Raw genomic sequence first — 20,157 nt, forward strand, 5'->3', positions numbered from 1 at the left:
TGATTTTCCTGGATTGCTCATAAATCTGCTTACAATGCTGACATCATAGGTTATATCTGGCATAGAGCAGACCATAGCATACATGATGCTACCAACCATGTTGGCATATGGAATTTTATTCATAAATTATTTTTCCTTATCAGTTTCTAGTGCTTGAGTGATTGACAATTTAGATTGCTGCCCAATAGGAATGCTTATAGGTTTTACTTGGTCCATACCAAATATGTTGAGAACTTTGGAAATATATGATTTTTTAGATAAGTAGAGAAGCCTTTTATTCCTTTATCTTATTATCTCCATTCCCAAAATTCTATTAGCTAGACCCAATTTCTTCGTTTCAAATTCTAACTTAAGCATGCACTTGACTTGCTCAATTTGAATTCTTTCCTTACATGCAATAAGCATATCATCCACATATAACAATAGGTATATTAGATTTTCATTGACTTGCTTGTTGTATACACAGCTATTATAATTGCTTCTACTAAAACCATTGTGAATCATGTGGTTGTCAAATCTTTTATACCACTATCTTGGGGACTGTTTAAGTCCATACAGTGATTTCTTTAATAAACACACTTGATTCCTTGTGGTTTCAGTAGAGAAGCCTTCGGGTGGTTGCATGTATAGAATTTCTTCAAGTTCACCATGCAAGAATGTTGTCTTGACATTCAATTGTTCCAAATGCATGTCTTGGTAAGCTACATAAGAGAGTAAAAGTCTTATGGAGCTATGTTTAATCACAGGGGAGGAGATTTCATTATAATCCACTCATTCCTTCTATATAAACCCCTTAGCAACTAACCTAGCTTTATACCTAGGTAGTTCAACCCCTTGAATGCCCTCTTTTCTTTTGTAGATCCACTTAGACCCAATTAATTTATAATTTTCTGGTTTGGAAACCATCTCCCATGTTTTATTTTTATTTAAAGATTCCATTTCCTCTTGCATTGCAAGCATCCATTTATCTACTTCTTTGCTGGTCATGGCCTTCCTTAAAGGTTCTAGGTTCCATTTCAATTACTTTCTCAGCAATAGTAAGAGCAAAAGCTGTAAGTTCAGCTTGCCCGTACCTTTGAAGAGGTTTTATTACTCTTCTTTCCTTATCTCGAGCTAATTGGTAAGTATTTTCTCCACTTTGGTTCCTAGCCTCTGAACTAGAGTCCTCAGTTTTACTAAATTGAGTTTCATGATTACAAGGTGAGTCTATTGACTGCTCCACCTCAAGATCAGTAGTGGCAGGTAATTGTTCATCACATTCTGATTTTTCTTTCTTTCCTTCCATTTGCCTCTCATTAAAGGTTACATCCCTACTAATAATATATTTCTGTTTTCCAGGTTCATTTATCCACAATTTGTATCCTTTTACCCTTTCTGGATATCCCACAAAAATGCACCTAACTGCATGTGGTTTCAACTTATCTGTTTTTGAGTGTGCATAGGCTATAAATCAAAAAATTCTTAAGTGGTCATATCCTGAAGGTTTTCCTGACCAAATTTCTTGTGGAGTTTTGAGGTTTAAAGCTGAGGAAGGACACCTGTTAATTAGGTGCACAGAAGTAGCAGCAGCTTCAGCCCAAAAGGTTTTTGATAAACCTGATGTGGCCATCATGCATCTCACCCTTTCTAAAATAGTTCTATTCATTCCCTTAGCTAGACCATTTTGTTGGGGTGTTTCTCTAACAGTTTTATGCCTAGCCAACCCTTCCCTCTTACAAAATTCATTAAACTCCTTTGACAAATACTCTAAGACATTATCTATCCTTAACCTTTCAACTTTTATGCCAACCTTGATTTTCTACTAGTTTTTTCCATTGCTTGAATTTAGCAAAAGTATCACTTTTATTTTTTAGAATGTATAACCATACTTTCCTTGAGTAGTCATTAATAATAGTCAGAAAATACGTTGCACCCCCATGTGACATTACCTTTGCAGGTCCCCATAGGTCTGAGTGGATGTAATCCAAGGTTTGCTTGGTTTGATGAGTAGCTGCTTTGAAGTTGACTCTTTTTTATTTCCCAAGTGTGCACTCCTCACAGAAAGGTAACTCTCCAAGATTCTCATTTTTTAGTAAACCTTGTTTCTTGAACTCTTGAAGACCTTTTTGACTCCCGACCTTCTATACCATAAAAGGACATTGTCTTCTATCTTCTTTTGGACTGGAGAAGCCTCAACAATGACTGTCTTGCCAACCAGTGTGTAGAGATCATTCCTTATTACTCCCTTCATGACAGTAAGTGATCCCTTTGCAACCTTTAAGATTCCAAATTCTGATTTAAAGGTACAACCAGATTGATCTAGCATTCCTAGAGAAATTAAATTTCTCTTCAACTCAGGTATGTATCTTATTTCTCTGAGTAACCTTTCCATACCATTGTGCATCTTCAACCTTACTGACCCAATTCCTAGAATCTTGCATGATTTTTTGTTACCAAGAATCACATGTCCTCCATCAAGATCAATAAAGGTTTCAAACCATGATCTAGAGGGACATATGTGGAATGAACAGTCTGAGTCCAAAATCCATTCATTTTTTTAATCCACTTCTAAGACATTCAAAACCTCAGCACTTTCATACCCATCCAAGACCACAGCTGCATTTCCCTCCTCCTTAAACTTGTTTCCCACATTTTGCCTCTTTTCTGGACAATCCCTTTTAAAATGTCCTTCCTTGTGGCAGATGAAACATTTTAATTGTTTTCCTCTCAATTTTGATCTTGTTTTGCTATTCTTCCCCTTGTAATTTCTTTTATCTGGCCTACCCCTTACAACTAACCCTTCTCCAGTTTATGTTTTATTTTCACTTTTGTTTTGTAACTCCCTTGAATGCAAAACAAATTGAACCTCTTCAAGTGATAGGCTTTCTCTCCCATACATCATAGTTTCTTTAAGGCTTGCATATGAGGAATCTAAGGAACTTAGTAACAGAATTGCTTGATTCCTATCTTCTATTGCTATGTCTATGTTTGCAAGATCCAAGATGATCTTATTAAACTCATCGAGGTGATCTTCCATAGCCATACCTAGTGTCATCTTGAATGTGTAGAGCCTTGTCTTCTTATGGAGTATGTTTGCCAGAGATTTTGTCATATACAAGTTCTCGAGTTTTAACCAAACTCCAGCTGCAGTATCTTCTTGAGCAACTTCCCTCAAGACTTTGTCTCCAAGAGAAAGGATGATGGTACTGTGAGCCTTCTACAGAACTTGTGCCTTCTCCTTTTCTGATAAAGAACTCAGTTTCTTTTCTCCAAGAATTGCATCTTGGAGTCCTTGTTGAACCAGTAGTGCCTTCATCTTAATTCTCCTTAGTCCAAAATCATTCTTTCTCGTGAACTTCTCAACATCAAACTTGGTTGTCCCCATCGAACCTGGCTCTTGATGCCACTTTTACAATTCTGATTTCCTTTGCAATTTCAAGATCATAATGTTATTACCAAGATGTGTCAAGAATGGAATGAAGAACTTGAAAAATGAAAAGCAGTAAAGTAAAGAACATATAATAATTACGTGGTTCAATCCTAATAATCTAAATCCACAGCAGGATCCTCTAAGAGTCTTCTGATTTCATTGATCATGATGAACAATACAGTATTGAGAATTACAAGATATGACTATTGTTTCCCTTTGATCTCTCAAAGTCTCTCTCGGGTTCTACCTCTCTGTTTCTCCCTGATCTCTCACCAATTTACAATTTAGTTCTCTCTTTTAATTTTTTTTTTAAATGAACTACATTAATCCTTTTATAGTTACATAAATGCATAATAGAAGAAACTGCAGCTCTCCACCTCAGTAGCTTGAGTATCACTTGGCTGTAGCCTTTCTCTGATTGACACATGTAAGGGTCTCAATGGTTGACATTTTATAACATGCCCAAATCCTAAACTTAACCACAGAAGGCGTCCAGTCTCCATCAGTCATCATTTCAATGATGTGACATCATCTTACTAGAGTGTTTTGCAATATTATGATTAGTTGATGCCAATTTTTTCTTTTAAAATCTAATATGAACGTTAGAAAATTAATATGTATTATTTTAATAACGAATAAATATTCAAATTAAAATTAGAATTGAAATAAACGAAAATTTCAAAATCAATATTTTAATAGAATAGTGATAGACTTGAAGAGTCTGTTATTTGGTGTTTTTGAAAAGTGGCTAGCTAAATTTATAAAAGTGAATTCTCTAGCCAAATTTTAACCAAATTTTGTTGAGTCCACTACTAATGCTCTTACTAGTAAGGATGGCATCTAGATGTGCATGTCTCTCCATGTTTGAGCTGGCCAGCATTTTACTCATTAAGGAAGCGAATACTTTTACTTCTCATTATATTCATTTGTGCAGTGAGCACTTTTGCTCTTCACTATGCTCTCTTGGGGCGAGTACTTTATTTTTCTACGATGCTTGTTGAGGTGACGACCATTGTACTTAATCTAGGTTGTTCGTCAAGGTGACAAGAACTTTTGTTCTTGCAATATTCGCTTGGGTGTCGAGTATTTTTGCTCTCCTTATTACTCGCTTGGAAGCAAACACTTTTACTATTCATGATTCTCGCCTAGGTGTGAGCACTTTACCTTTCCACAATGTTTGTCAAGATGGAGAGTTTCATGATCCTTCATGAAATTTCTGCTCACTTGATGCTCACCTGGGCGTGAGTTTCATGCTCCTTCACGATGTTCATGAGGTAATGAGATTCATGCTCCTACAAGGTGCTCGCCGAGGTGACAAGCATTGTCCTTAATTCATCCAAGTTGTTGTTGAGGTGATGAGCACTTTAGCTCCCACAATACTCACCTGGGTGACGAGCATGTGTGCTCTCGGTGGTGCTCGCTTGGGGGCCAAACTTCTAATTTTCAGGATAGGTCATCCAAGTAAAACTAACTCCAAAGAACTTTCTTTTATCAAATTGAAGAAACTTGTATATTCTTGCTACAAATATACATTAAAATGATGGTTTTTTTTTTCCTATCAAAAAAAAAAATGATGGCTTTTTTACAACTTTCATCAAAACCCAAACAACAAACAATATCAATAGTTAAATCAGGATGTTAAAAAAAAAGTCGAAACTTGGTAAATAAAGTAGAGACCGAAAACACTTTCAAAAGAAAAAGAAACGAAACGGATTTAAATCCATAGTGTTGTAATATTCAAATACTGTAGAAATTCAGCAAGTTTAACGGTAAAATATGAAAAAATAATCCCACCCTGCTCATTGTTTCATATTGCTCATCTGAGAAACTTTGTTGTAAAGTTTTAATTTTATTCACAATTGCAAGAACCGTATCGAAATGTAATTTAACAAGAACTAGGTCAAATTCACAAGTACTTGTAAAAACATTGGAAACCAATCAAATATAAACTAAATAAGTTATAATGTAGTTCAAAAAAATGAATTCTAAAATAAGATAAAACGTTAAGAACTAAACAATGAATGAATCAAAGCAAGAAATAATTAATTTAATAAACCAATCACAATAAAAAAAAACTAAAATAAATTTTAAAGATGCAAATTAATCTAAAAAATGAATAAATTATTAATGGAGAACGATGTAAGGTTTTGGAAGCCACCTCATTAATTCATAGTAATATATTTATGATAATTAATTCTTCTCGAACGTTTGCATGATAATGTAGAAATCAGTGTTGTCATCATGGAAAATTTCATCATTGAAACCACATTTTATTTTTTAAGAAAATATCTAAAATATGTTCTTCTTCGCTTAAAGGTGTAAAATTAAATCATCACTTGTATCTGTTAAAACAAATAATAAAATATATTATATTTTATTTTTAACAAAATTATAAATTAGGCTCTTAACTGAGTAAGAGTATTTTAGATCATGAGAAAAACATGATTGAACTCATATAAATAATTTGATCTATCTCATGTCACACAGAAATTGGTAACACATAAATAATATTAAGAGTAATCACAAGCAGATTGGAAAATATTGAAATTGTATTGATAATCTCACTTCGAGGGTGAGTTCCTCCAATTAGAATAGAGAAAGAGAATTAGAGTGTTTTGGAATATTGCTCAAAAGATGCCTCCCTATGACTCTGCTAGGGACTAATAACGGTAGGGAAATCCACACGTCGGACCCTTTCTGCCACGCAAGCAATCAAAACACTAGGGAAATAACAGAAAGTGTAAATAGTAAATGGACTTTTAATGGAACTAATGTTCCAAATAGAAAATAACAAAGCAACTATAATTACAAATAACTAAGCCTAAGGCCCACATAAGAAAGGAAGCTCCACCCTTCTAGATTCAGCAGCTAAACCCAAGCTTTAGCCCATAACTAAGCCCAACCAGTCCCTAGAATCCAACCTGTGTGTGACAAACCCCCCTGTTAGAACACCTTACCCACAAGGTAAGGGTATTGTCCCTTCAACAACTGATAGGGTTCCTAAGACACATCGTCTGGGTGTTAACCTTGCCAATGAGTAAGCAACTCTACCAAAGGATGATTTTTCACCTTTCAAACACGCCGAGCCATTATTTCCTTCTGTTTTGGCTTAAAGATCCCTTCTTGAGTCACTGGCAGCAAGGTTGGGTAAGCTGCAGTTTGTTGCCCTAGTTTTTTCTTAGTCTGGTAGACATAGAAGGCAGGGCGAATGGAGGTCGAAGGGGGTAGCTAGAGCCGATAAGCCACTTCACCGATACATTCAACAATCTGGAAGGGCCCATATAAGTGGGAAGCTAGTTTCAAACTCTTCCTTCGAGCTACTAACAGCTACCAATAGGGTTGCAACCAAAGGTAGACCCATTCTCCTGCCTCAAAAATATATTCTTCTAGCCTTATATCTGTGTACTTTTTCATTTTTTTTTCCTATGCCCTTTTGCTCTTATGTTTGAATAGTTTTAGGGCTTGACCTCTAGATCTTAGATTGTCCTCCAAAGCTTTGATCTTAGTTGTCTCTGGGACATAGGGTAGCAAATTAGGGGGTTGGTAACCATATAGAGCTTTAAATGGGGTTAGGCAAGTATAGGCATGTTGGGTGGTGTTGTACCACCACTATGCCAAGGGTACCTACTGAGCCCTGATTAGTTTTTTAATATCCAATCTGAACCCTAGCCAATTAAATTCTCTTTTTACTCTATGTAGGGTCTTATCATACCCAGAGTACCCTCCCACAGGGCTGTTATCAAACAACTATAATAGCTTGTGCTTGGTCCTCCATACTCAGCCACATACACCCTCCTTTTGTAATACAATAACCTTCATTTCATTGAAAATTGATCGGGTAAGGAACCCTTCTCCTCTTTAGCAAATAAACTGATGGTGTGGAGATCTTTAGTATAATCCAATTTTATCTTTACCCATATTTTAGGCCTTTAGGGGTTGGAATGGATAAAACTGAGGGGTTGACTTCCAGCTCTGAAATCCTACCCTCAAACTTCCTTGACAATGCATCTCCAATTTTATTGTTCTTTCCCTTTTTGTACTCCACTTTAATATCATAACCCAACAGTTTTGACACCCATTTTTTATGCATAAGTGTCCCCACCTTCTGTTCTAGAAGGTATTTAAGGTTTCGAAACCCATTATGATTAAATGCAACTGAAGTTGCACAATTGAAATTGCATAGAAAAAAAGCTACTAATGATGATATGTTTGAAATGAAACATATAACAGATTCACGCCTCGAATGTGCTCCTACAGTAGTAATATCGAGTGCGAATGTTCACTCAGTATGTTGAACTAATATATTCTTTACTAGTGGTTGAATAAAACGGCGAGTGGTTAATAAAAAATCACTAGGCTCGTCCAACCGGTTCTACTGCATTCCTTGAAGTGAATAGAATCTCATTTAATCATAATAAAGGAAATCATAGTCGCAAACATGGACATGGTAGAAGAAACTATAGGGATCAAGGGTAGAGTACTCAAAGTTTCTCAAAGAAAAATACTTCATGCCACCAAAAGTGGAACCACACCATGAGAAAACAAGATGAAAACAAAAACTTGCAGAATAAGTCTATAAACAAATATAAAGATAAGTGTTACATGTGTGGTATGAAAAAGCATTGGTCACATACCTATCATACCTCCAAGTATTTGGTGGACCTATATCAAGCATCTATGAAGGTAATCTAACTTATTTTGATAATCCAAATGTGATACTTTGTATTTCTTTATTATAATTACATTATATTTGAGTCGTTATCTTTTAATACATCCTGTTAAACTTTCTTTTGCATTAATAAATTTTTATACATATTTTTGTTTATAAAGATACATGAATTCTATTGATGCATTGACCAATTCCAAGATGATTGGTAACGATATATGTCTAATAGACAGTTGTACAACATACACAATTATTAAGGATAAAAAATATTTTCAATATTTGACATTATATAGAGTCAACTTCAACACAATATATGGGTCATCGAACCTAATTGAAGGCTCCGAAAGAGCCGACATCATGTTGCCAAAAAGAACAAAATTTTGTGATGACGATACTTTGTATTCTTCAAAATCTACAATAAATTTACTAAGTTTTAAAGATATTCATTGTAATGGGTTATCATGTTGAAACCACCAATGAAGGCAGTGATAAATATCTTTACATTACAGAAATAAATTTTGGCTAGAAGTTCATATTAGAAAAATTGCAAGTTTTCTCTTCTTAGTTATATTACACAACATTAAAAAAATTGAATCACATGTTGTAATGCACCAGAAGTGCTCTGATCTAAAGATCTTTATACTTTGGCATGATCATCTTTCATCTTGGTTATCCGAGATCAATCATGATACATCGAATAATTGAGAATTCATATAGACATCCTTTAAAGAACCAGAAGATTCTTTTACCAAGTAATTATCCATGTGTAGCATGTTCCAAAGGAAAACTAATTGTTAGGCCATCCCCCTCCAAGATAATTATTGAATCTCCATCATTTTTACAAATAATCCATGGAGATATATATTTATATACACACATATATATGGACCTATACATCCACCATGTGGTCCATTTAGATATTTTATGTTATTAATAGATACATCAACTAGATGGTCACATATTTGTCTACTTTCTACTATAAATATTGCATTTTCTAGACTTCATGACCAAATTATCAGATTACAGGCTCAATTTCTTGATTATCAAATTCAGTCTATTCGATTGGATAATGTAGGAGAATTTACGTCTAATTTTTTTTATGATTATTGCATGTCAATTGAGATTAATGTTGAACATCATGTTGCCCATACACATACTCAAAATGGTTTAGCTGAGTCATTTATTAAACGTCTGCTGTTAATTGCCTAGCCATTACTTCTGAAAACAAAACTACTTGTCTCTAATTGGGGACATACAATTTTGTATGCTACATTATTTATCCAAATAAGACTAACTGTATATAATAAATATTCTATATTGAAACTTGCATTTAGTCAACCACCAAATATTTTTCATTTTCGTATTTTTGGTTGTGTTGTGTATGTTCCAATTACACATCTCCAAAGCACTAAGATGGGTCATCAACGTAGACTTGGAATTTATATTGGTTTTGATTCTCCTTCCATCATTAAATACATCGTGCCTTTAACTGGAGATGTTTTTAAGGTTCATTTTGAAGATTGTCATTTTGATGCAATAGTCTTTCCGCTATAAGGGGGAGAAAAGTTTCCAGAAGAAAAAAACAAATAACATGGAACACTTTGACGCTATCTCATCTTGATCCTCATACAAGTTAATTTGAACTGAAAGTTCAAAAGATCATTCATTTGTAAAATATTGCAAATCAATTATCGGATGCCTTTATTGACAGAAAAAATAGTGAAATATCACATTCCAGCTGTTAATAATCCAGCAAAGATCGATGTCTCCTTAGGAAAATCAAATAATGCAACAATTAATGAGTCTAAAACATGCTTGAAAGATGAAATACTTGGTGCAAATGATAAGACTCCCAAAAGAGAAAATCACAAATAAAAAAAAAATCGGTGCTCCTGAAGAGATTGTTACCCACAAAACAGGCAACAATAGCTATAGGTTCATCTAAATTTTCTATTCAAAATTCTCTCGGAATAGAATCTCCTGAAGAAGAAAATGTACTTGAAAATAGCGATATCTTGATACATTATGTAAGTTCGGGAGAATTATTTGATAGAAATAAAATTGTTGTCAATAATATATTTTTATTTAAAGTTGCTCTTGATATCAACAGAAGTAATGATGAAAATGAATCAAAAAGTGTTGAAGAATGTCAACATAGAAATGATTGGTCAAAATGGAAAGAAGCAATTCATGCAGAATTGATGTCGCTAGCAAAACGTGAAGTATTTGGACCAGTAGTCCAAACACCTAAATTTGTGATGCCTGTTGGACATAAGTGGGAATTTGTACGTAAACATAATGAGAAAAATGAAATCATTAGATACAAAGCATGACTTTTTGCACAAGATTTTTTTATTAGCTTGGTAGTTATATAAAGTTTGGATATGTGTTTAATAGATATTGTTACAATATATTTATATGGATCACTAGATAATGATATTGTAACACACCTCAAGTTGTTTAAAGAGAAATTCATAGAAATTGCTCACTTCGAGGAGAGCACCTCCATTGAAGAAATGAAGAAGATTATAAAAGAAAAGAAATAGGAATTTTCATTAACTTTTTGGATAGATTATTTCGGTAGTTACAGTGAACATATATGCTAGAGTCTTGCCAAACATCTGAAAAAAGGCCTTAGCCTTGATAAAACATGGCCCAAGACTAATAACTAACAGACTGGATAAAAAGAAATAACAAGCTAACGACCCAGCTACTCTATAGCCCACTTCCTTACATAACATGAAGGAAAACAAGTAGTAAAGTAATAGGCCCAAACTAGCCCATGGCCCATATATTACATCCATGGACTGTGACAAACCATTCCCCATAGAAGCACCTTGTCCACAAGGTGCGGTATCCTTGCCCACAATCGTCCTACCACCAGGATAAAAAATGAAAATTTTCCTTAAAGCAAACAAGCCAGCTTCAGTGTAAATTGCATTTATACCAACTCTAGAAAATTCATCCATATTCATAACAAATTCCTCTAAGTTGACATCATCAGCTGATGTCATTCTAGACGTGTGTATTTGGAAAACGCGTCTCCTTGTCTTGATATCATGAAGAGGAAACTCAATCTTTATATCTATTAGGCTAGGCTAAAGCAAAGCTGGGTTAAGACTTTCAATCCTATTTGTAGCAAGAATCACTTTGATACCTCCTCTTAAAGCAAAACCATCCAACTGGTTCAATAATTCCAGCATAGTCCTTCGAATTTCACATTCTCTAGCTGAGTAGGCATCATACCTCTTTGTATTGATAGGTTTTAACACTCTGTCAAGTATTTCATTGAATACCTTACCAGCAGTAATTACACTACCGTCTTTGGGAAAATAAAATCTCATTGAGTTTACAATTTCAAAAACAACATCGCGATAGGCAAAAATTATGTTTATATCACATAAATGGTGTGCACCCCAGTGCCCTAGAGGCCCATATATAGTAAGAGTATGATTTAGGAACTACAACAAAGATACAAATATTGGAGAAGCTAGAGGAAATCCAACTGTAAGGGTAGAAGATCGGACACCCTCTTGGAAATTTTTTCAGTTAAAACCCCATTTCCGTTTGAAAAATTCTAGCTCCCTTCCTTCTCTATTGACTCCATTGATGTTAAAGCCAACATAACCACTTTGAGGCCACCCTATTGACCATTTTACATTTTTTTGAAACAATGTGTACTCCTTCTCTATGCCATACCAAGGCTCTTTAGTAACGACGTTTTCATATATCAACTTTTGGTTATTAGATTGTAGTTTGTAACCTCAATTAGAGAGTTTCACAACCACAACGTGTTCACCCTCTGCAAGCAAATCTTCAACCCTTGTCCCAAACTTGATAGTGACCCCCAATACTTGTAGATGTTACTGAAAGTTGCAAAGCAAAAAAATCGATCTATTTGTTCCCAAGTGAGGCCTACCACCCACCAAGACATCCACCCCATTCCTAAGTCCTTTACCATATACTCAATGAATCTAATAGCCAAGTTTTTTTTTTTTAATTTCTTGGAATTTGGCTGTTACTCATATCATTTCTACCAATTAATTGAAACACATTCTCAAACCCAAGTAAGATTAAGGATGGGATATTATCATGTTTTAACCCTCTATCAAGCATTTCATCAAACATATTAGGCTCAAAGCAATCTACTACCCCAGGAAAATACTGTTTAGAAACCTCAACTCCCATCTTATCGATTTCACAATTATCAATATACTCAACAGATGAATGGAGAAAAACTGCCCGCAGGACCCCACCATCTCCTCCACCATAGATTGCAATATCCCTCAGCGGTAATACATCAAGCATAAAGGAAGCAAAAAACTTCTTACCTCTCAGATTTTCTCTTGGAGGCTTGCTAACTAATTTAGGATCGAGAATATGATAGAAGAGTAGAGCACGGAGCAAAGACTGGAGGCAGCGGATGGAGGAGTCGAGGGAAAGTGCGCGGTGACAAAGAGATAGATCATCGGAGGAGGCCTTGGAGATAGAAGACGCAACCAAATCCTTGTTAACTAATTTAGGATCGAGAAGGTGATAGTAGAGCAGAGCACAGAGCAAAGACTGGAGGCGATGGATGGAGGAGTCGAGGGAAAGTGCGCGGTGACGGAGCTTCTTCCAGTTCTTGGTCTTCTTTATTATAAACATAATAAAAAAATGATTTTGAGAACCCAAGATCGAAGCTGTTGCCACATATTTTTGGGTCTTGTACGTAGCAAATTTTGGGTCTTCTATTACAACCGTTGAAGACCTAGGTCTTTTGTGCAGAAGCCAAAGCTACTGCTACTACTCCTTTCCCCATAGGCATGGCTCTGTAACTCCCCAACTAGCCCAGCAACATGATCGATGACGTTGACGAAGGTGATTGAGAGTTCGACAGGATGGCCTTGTCCACCATGAATGAATGGGACTGGCGTGGATGTGGAAGCATAGTTTGGGTTCAGAGATCTATGGGTTGAAGTATAGTATAGTTGGATCTTCGGGGTGAGGACAGAAAATGGTAAAAAAATTGGTGCTGATGGGAAAGAAAAAATGAGGGTGAGGAATGGAGACACTGAAAATCGATACCACCAGGGTCAAACTCCCGCATCTGAAAATCTGAGCGTGAAACTTGAGGCTAGAGCAGTAGTGATGCTCTATTCTAGCTCTCAGAAATTCTCAAAACTACACCACGTCTCATTTTTCTCTCTCAATATTCTCTGGCTCATCCCCGATTTTGGAAATGCCAGCTTGGAAATCGTGCTTGGAAATGTCGAGGTCATCTTTCATAGTTTCCCTTTAATGAATCTAGGTTTTCTGGATCTGAGAGAGGCTATTTTGTTCGCAAGGGAGATATGAGAATGGTGGAAATGATTTTTGATTTCTAACGGGATTTATGGAAACGTGAGAAAGAACAATTTGATCAAGCTTGATTATTTCTTTTTTTTTTCATAGCAACTGCATCGTCCTTTTGTATTTCGTAGATTCGATCCTCCAATTGGACGAAACTTTTTTGAAAGTTGCTAGCAATTTCGTTAATAGACTGTCTGAATACTTGGTGCATTTTATTGTGGTTGTCCCGAAAATCATTCAAATGTTGCTGGAGAATGTCGTAGCGTTGTAGATTTTGTTCCATTATCTCTTTGATATTGAGTAAGGATGAATGATTTTTTCCATTTTCACAGATTGATGAAGTCGATGCTAAGGAAAGACTGGCTCTAGATACCACTTGTAACACACCTTAAGTTATTTAAAGAGAAATACATAGAAACTGCTCACTTCGAGGGAAACACCTCCATTGAAGAAAGGAAGAAGATGATAAGAGAAAATAAATAGGAATTTTTATTAACTTTCCATTGAAGAAAAGAAGAAGATGATAAGAGAAAAGAAATAGGAATTTTTATTAACTTTTTGGATAGATCATTTCGGTAGCTACAGTGAACATATATGCTAGAGTCTTGCCGAACGTCCGAAAAAAAGGCCTCAGCCTTGATAAAACATGACCCAAGACTATTAATTAACAGACTGAATAAAAAGCAATAACAAGCTAGCAGCCCAGCTACTCTATGGCCCACTTCCTTACATAACATAAAGGAAAATAACAAGTAAAGTAATAGGCCCAAACTGGCCCATGGCCATGTATTCCGTCCATAGACTATGACAGATATTTATATGAAAATTCTTGAAAGATATAAAATTCTTGAAGCATGTAATTCAAAATCTCAAAATATTTATTCTATCAAGCTACAAAGATCTTTATATGGATTAAATCAATCTGGACGCATGTGGTATAATTGTTTAATAAAAGAAAGATTTAAGAATAATCCAATTTGCCCATGTGTTTTCATAAAAATGTCAAATTTTAGATTTGCTATTATTGCGGTATATGTAGATAATTTAAACCTTGTTGGAACTCCAAAAGAGCTTGTAAAAGCTGCAAATTATTTAAAAAATAAGTTTGAATTGAAATATCTTAGAAAAATAAAATTTTGTCTTGGTATGCAAATTTAGCACTTTCCAATTGGAGTTCTTGTCCATCAGTCAACATATATAGAAAAAATCATAAAACACTTTTACATGGACAGAAGTCATCCTTTGAGTTTTTCAATGGTTGTCTAATCATTTGATGTGAAAAAAGACCAATTTCTCACTTGAGAAGATGATGAATAAATTATTAGTCCTGAAGTACCATATCTAATTGCAATTAGTACTTTGATGTATCTTGCAAATTGCATACGGCCAGATATTGTTTTTTCAGTTAACTTACTAGTAAGATACAGTTCTGCACCAACTCGAAAGCCTGGAATGGAGTCAAACATATTATACGCTACCTTCATTGAACAGTTGACATGATATTGTTTTATCCAAAATGATTAAATCCTCAATTAGCTGATTATGCAGACTCGGGTTACATTTCCGATCCGCATAAAAGAATACCACAAACAAAATACTTGTTCACTTGTAAAGGTACAACTATTTCATGGAGATCTGTCAAGCAAATATCAGTTGCTACGTCTTCTAACTACTCAGAGATTATTGCAATTCATGAAGCAAGCTTGGAGTGTATTTGGTTAAGATTAATAATTCAACACATTCAAAATAAGTATGGATTATCCACAATAAAAAAAAAATAGCCCAATAATAATATATGAAGATAATGCTGCTTGTATCACACAAATCAAATTAGGTTATATCAAAGGTGATAGAACCAAGCATATTTCGTCAAAATTCTTTTATACACATGAGATCCAGAAGAGTGGTAATATTGATGTCAAGCAAATAAGATCATGTGACAATTTGGCAGATCTATTTACTAAAGCATTACCAACTGAAACATTTAAAAAGTTGGTATACGACATTGGAATGCATCAACTCAAAAATCTTTCATTGTCTACTATTGAAGCTCTACATATTTTGGAGGGGGAGAAAATGATCATATAGATTGTACTCTTTTTCCTTCACTAAGGTTTTTTCCCACTAGTTTTGCCTTTACAAGATTTTAACGAGACAATCTTAAAGCATTCAAAGGCACACAATAATATTATACTATTTTTCCTTCACCGTTGGATTTTTCCAATCGGGTTTTTCTTTATCAAGATTTTAACGAGGCATGTTCTTTGTGTATGGTCATCCAATGGGGAGTATTGTAAATACATGAATACAATAAAATACATTCCATGTAATTGATGGATAACCATTAGAATTCTTACCCATTCATGTATTCTTATTTCTCATATTCATGTATTGGCATTCCCTAAGTTCATGTATCTATTTAATATCATGTATCCTCATATGCCTATAAAAGGGAGTCTTGAGGAGTATTTGTGGTAGACACACAATAAGAAAGTTGAGAGAAATAATATTGAATTCCTGAAGAACTAGTTTTATATATTGCAATCCTTCAATTATCTTGTTATTATTCTTTAGTTTTACAACACCAACCTATATAAATAGAATAGATTTATGCATAGCCATTCTAGCATGTTGGACACGAGGGGCGGAATCAAAGGTGAAAAGAAAAAGAACTCAGTGTCGCAGTAGGTAGAAGAATAAAAAAATAAGAAAAATTCTACTCATTATCTTCACACCACACACCACACAATTTTTATTCTTATCAAGTGTGTGGTGTATGGATGAAGAGCAAAATAATTCAATTAATTTAGAAAGAATAAAACTAAAAAAAAAAAAAAAGTGTGGGTTGTAGTGTTGTGTGTGGGATGATCAATAGCAAAGCTCAAAAAATAAACCAGAGTTCTACCTCCAGTTTTACAACTATGTTTATATTTTGAAATCACTGTAATTTTATTTTTCTTTAGTTTTTTTAAAATGTTGTTTTGATGTTTATTTACGTTCAAATTTTGAAGTTTATTTTTATGAATATGTCTAGCTAAATTTTCAACTAAGGTTGAGAATGAAATCTCATTGAAAATTAGTAATATTGTTTATGAGATTGATTTTTTCCAATTAATTATGTGTCCAAAGATCTATATTGTTCTTGCTTCATACCAATTGAGATAGATAGAATTCTTGATATGATTTCAATAATATTTTTCTCATGATCTAAAATACTTTTAATTAGTTGAGAGCCCGATTCATAAAATAAAATCTAATATTTTTTTGTGATTTGTTTTAACAGATACAAGTGATTATTTGATTTTATATCTTTGAGAGGAGAAGAACATCATTTACATATTTTCTTAAAAAAAATGTTTTCAACAATAATATTCTTCATGATAACAAGATTGATTTGTAGATTATCATGTAGATATTCGGGAAGAATCAATTATCATAAATATTTTACTATGAATTAGTGAGGTGGATTCCAAAACCTCATTTCATTCTCCATTAGTAGTTATTCATTGTTTAGTTTAATTTTAATATTTAGAATTCATTTTAGTTATTTTTATTGTGATTATTTCATTAAATTAATTATTTCTTATTTTGATTAATTGATTTTTTTAGTTCTCAATTTTTTATTTTATTTTAGAACTCATCTTGCTGATTAGAATTTATTTAGTTTTATATTTTGATGCTTTTGGTACCTCCTACGAGCATCCAACACTATTGAATTTAGCACTCAAGGAACTTTCATCCAGTAGGTATTTTAACGATAATATTTATTTAGTACTCGAGGCCTAAACAGAAGTTTGATATCCAAAACCGAAGCTTCAACATGAGTGTTGGCTTTTAAAGGAAAGCGCCAAAAACCATACCAAAACTAAAAGAAAATGGCTGGCACTCCAAAACAGTCACACACAAACCAGAAATAGAGATACAACGAGGAAGCAGAAAACTTCACTTCATTTCTCTCTGCTGTTCCATTAAAAATAAAGGGATAATACAAGGCTGGCTTAAAAGAAAGAAACATATCAAAGGGTTCCACAGCAAACCAGCTGTGACCAGGTTACAATGGGTAGATCAGATACATTTAAAAAAAAAAATAAAAGAAATTAACCACATAGAAGTTCTCCCCCATCAAACTAAAGAATATTTTGGCTTAGCATCACCCATAGTTGCTCAATCAACGTCTCTGAAGAATTTCTAATCCAACTACTGATATTCCGCATCTACTCCTCGATCGTTGCCACCTTGCCGTCAATAAGAGTTTCCCCCACCACCACGCCTCGAGTGATTTTGACTCCTTTCCTTAAACCTTGGACCTATATTATGTGCTACATCTTTAGGTCCCTCAGCACTGTTTGATTTGTTACTGTTGTAGGGGGCGACTGGCTGGTACTCGTAATGTGAAGTCTGCCTCTGCCTCTCCCAGTTTACTGGTGGGTTATGATGTTTGCTATCTTGCCCGGATGAGTTCCAATCTCCACGAGTTTCATGCCCCCTGCCAAGATGGTTATTATTATGGTGTCCACTCTTGCGGTACCCCAATGATGACCGTTGCTCGTGTCTAACATCCAGAGTTTCAGGGGCTTGTTCGGCTGGGCTAACAAGAATTTCATTCGGGGAGTGGGGTCGTCCCCTCAAGGAACCTACCCTTCTCCCTCTTTTAGCCTCTTGATGCCCTACATCCAATGGTTCTTCCACATCGACTTTTTTAGAGGGAGATTGATCATGATCACGGTGAGGCTGTGACAAACCACCGGTTCTATTGTCATGAAGGTGTGTTTGTGGTACTGCACCCTGACGAGTAGACTCTTTTTTGTTCGTCCAGACAACTCCAGCACCTACACTTCGGCCGCTACTGGGTCTGCTTCCCTGTTGATAATTAGCAGCAAATGCCTGAGATTTGGGTTGCCAATGAGCTGTTGTACGTTCCCCAATACCTCGATTTTCTGTTGTCGTAGGCAAGTGTGTTTGACTCATTTCTATGGAGGAAGATTGGGTATCAATTTTGCTGGTTTCTCCACTGCTAATTTTCTTCTGATCGAGATCATTATTATTCCCCATGCCTTTCTGTCCCTTGAATGGATGTCGTTTTCCTCTGCCTCCCACTCTCTGATCTTTTATGACAGTAACTGCAACTGGTGCAACTGACTCGGAATTGTCAGGAATGTTCCATCCATCAGGAGCATTCTTTTCATCAGAACACTTTTGTTGTTCTTCCACTGAATCTACATCCGGCAGCTGACTTTGGTAATGTTCAACAGATTTTTGAACATTCCGACTAGGGTATGAAGAAGGCCCATCTTGTGTACTCTGCACGCTGAACTCTGCTGGACCACGTTGCCTCCACGACCCATGAGATTTTCCCTGCTGCTTATTCTGCCTACCATCCCCATTTCGGGAGTCCAAGCCAAGCCCCACTTTTACAATAGCTGAGCCAGCGGGTTGACTGCCTGGAGAGCTATAATCTGCTCTCCCAACTCTCTCATCTGATGTAGTCTGATTTATTGAGGATGCCACCAGTTGTTGATTGTTTCCTTGCTGAGCCATTTCTTTTGCTGCAGGCTTTGGTACATATCGCTCAATTTCGGCCCTCTTATATTTGGGGTTACTCTGTACTTGATGATCACGCTTCATGGATGGAGAAATCACTTCAACTACATTTTTCCGACTGGCTTCATCAGCATCAGCTTTATTATGTGACGCCACTGGTGCCCAAATAACATCACCATGAAATTTCTCTGCTGGTCTATTAACTTGTGGGTTTCTTGACGTCCTGCGAGAATGCTGAGATTTCCACTGGCTATTATTCACTCTACCATGAGAATCGTCCGTTGGTAAAGATGAACATTGCTCCAATAATAGATTTTCATCTTTGGACATGATTACTGACTGAACCAAGTTAGGATCCAACTTAGTATCAGAAGCATTTGGCTTACCACATTCAGGAGAAGCATTCACAAGATTTGTTTCTTTTGATTCTGATGATGGTAAAGTAGCCATAGATGATGCTGCCTCGACTTTGTGCTTGTTCTTGACACTCCTGTTATTCTTTTTTCTGTGAGGTAAGGAGGATTCAACCACTGCAGTTGCATTCACAGTCAAGCTCGAGGACTCAGCCACTGAATTTGAGTTCACAGGCAAGCTTGATTTGCAGCTCAAGGTGGTTTCATTGGCAACCGTACCAACTGAGACTGTGACCTTACCCACTGCATCATTATGGTGTTTCAGTGCCTCATTAGTGCCGGGGGAAATTAACTTCACATTAGAGTTCTTTTCAAGATTCTGCTTTTGTTTGTAGCCCATTCGCTTCTGCTTTGCGGCATTACCATCGTGAACATGGGAATCATTATTACCATAAGCAACATCAGCACTATCAGCATTCTGATGCAATGACATAGATTGATTGTGTACTATCGATTCCTTGTTGACACTCTTAGGTTTCTCTTGAGGTAGCTCACAGGACAAAACAGGGAATTGTTCAACTCTACTGGCACTGCCCTCACCAGTTGGAGGAACGGCATTCAATTCTTGCTGGTTATCAATGGCATCACTTGAAGCATGTTCTGCATTCTGAGTTGGACCTTCCATTGAATGTTTACGCCTATCCAACTCTTCCAGTTTTGCATGAGCCTTGGCCATTTGCTTTCTTGTCCGTTCTTCCTCCTCCTCCCTTAGTTGTTTGGCCCGTTGCTCAAGCTCTCTCAACTTAGGACGCTGACAAAATACACCAAAAACATAAATCTCATTGCAGAAAAACTAG

General features: G+C 35.6%; 1 protein-coding gene across 4 annotated transcripts in view; it reads right to left on the reverse strand.

The window, feature by feature from the left end:
• Positions 1-17,486: 17,486 nt before the first annotated feature.
• The window catches only part of LOC121237282 (protein MODIFIER OF SNC1 1-like), a 43,480-nt gene continuing 40,809 nt past the window's right edge, over positions 17,487-20,157 (reverse strand). For all 4 annotated transcript variants that reach the window (XM_041133961.1, XM_041133962.1, XM_041133963.1 and 1 more), the window contains one exon: positions 17,487-20,111. In XM_041133961.1, coding sequence (XP_040989895.1) covers positions 17,649-20,111 — 2,463 coding nt within the window. In that variant the 3' untranslated portion in view covers positions 17,487-17,648. The remainder of the gene's footprint in view (positions 20,112-20,157) is intronic.

Source organism: Juglans microcarpa x Juglans regia, chromosome 6S, assembly GCF_004785595.1.
Source record: "Juglans microcarpa x Juglans regia isolate MS1-56 chromosome 6S, Jm3101_v1.0, whole genome shotgun sequence".
In the NCBI taxonomy this organism is placed as follows: Eukaryota; Viridiplantae; Streptophyta; class Magnoliopsida; order Fagales; family Juglandaceae; genus Juglans; species Juglans microcarpa x Juglans regia.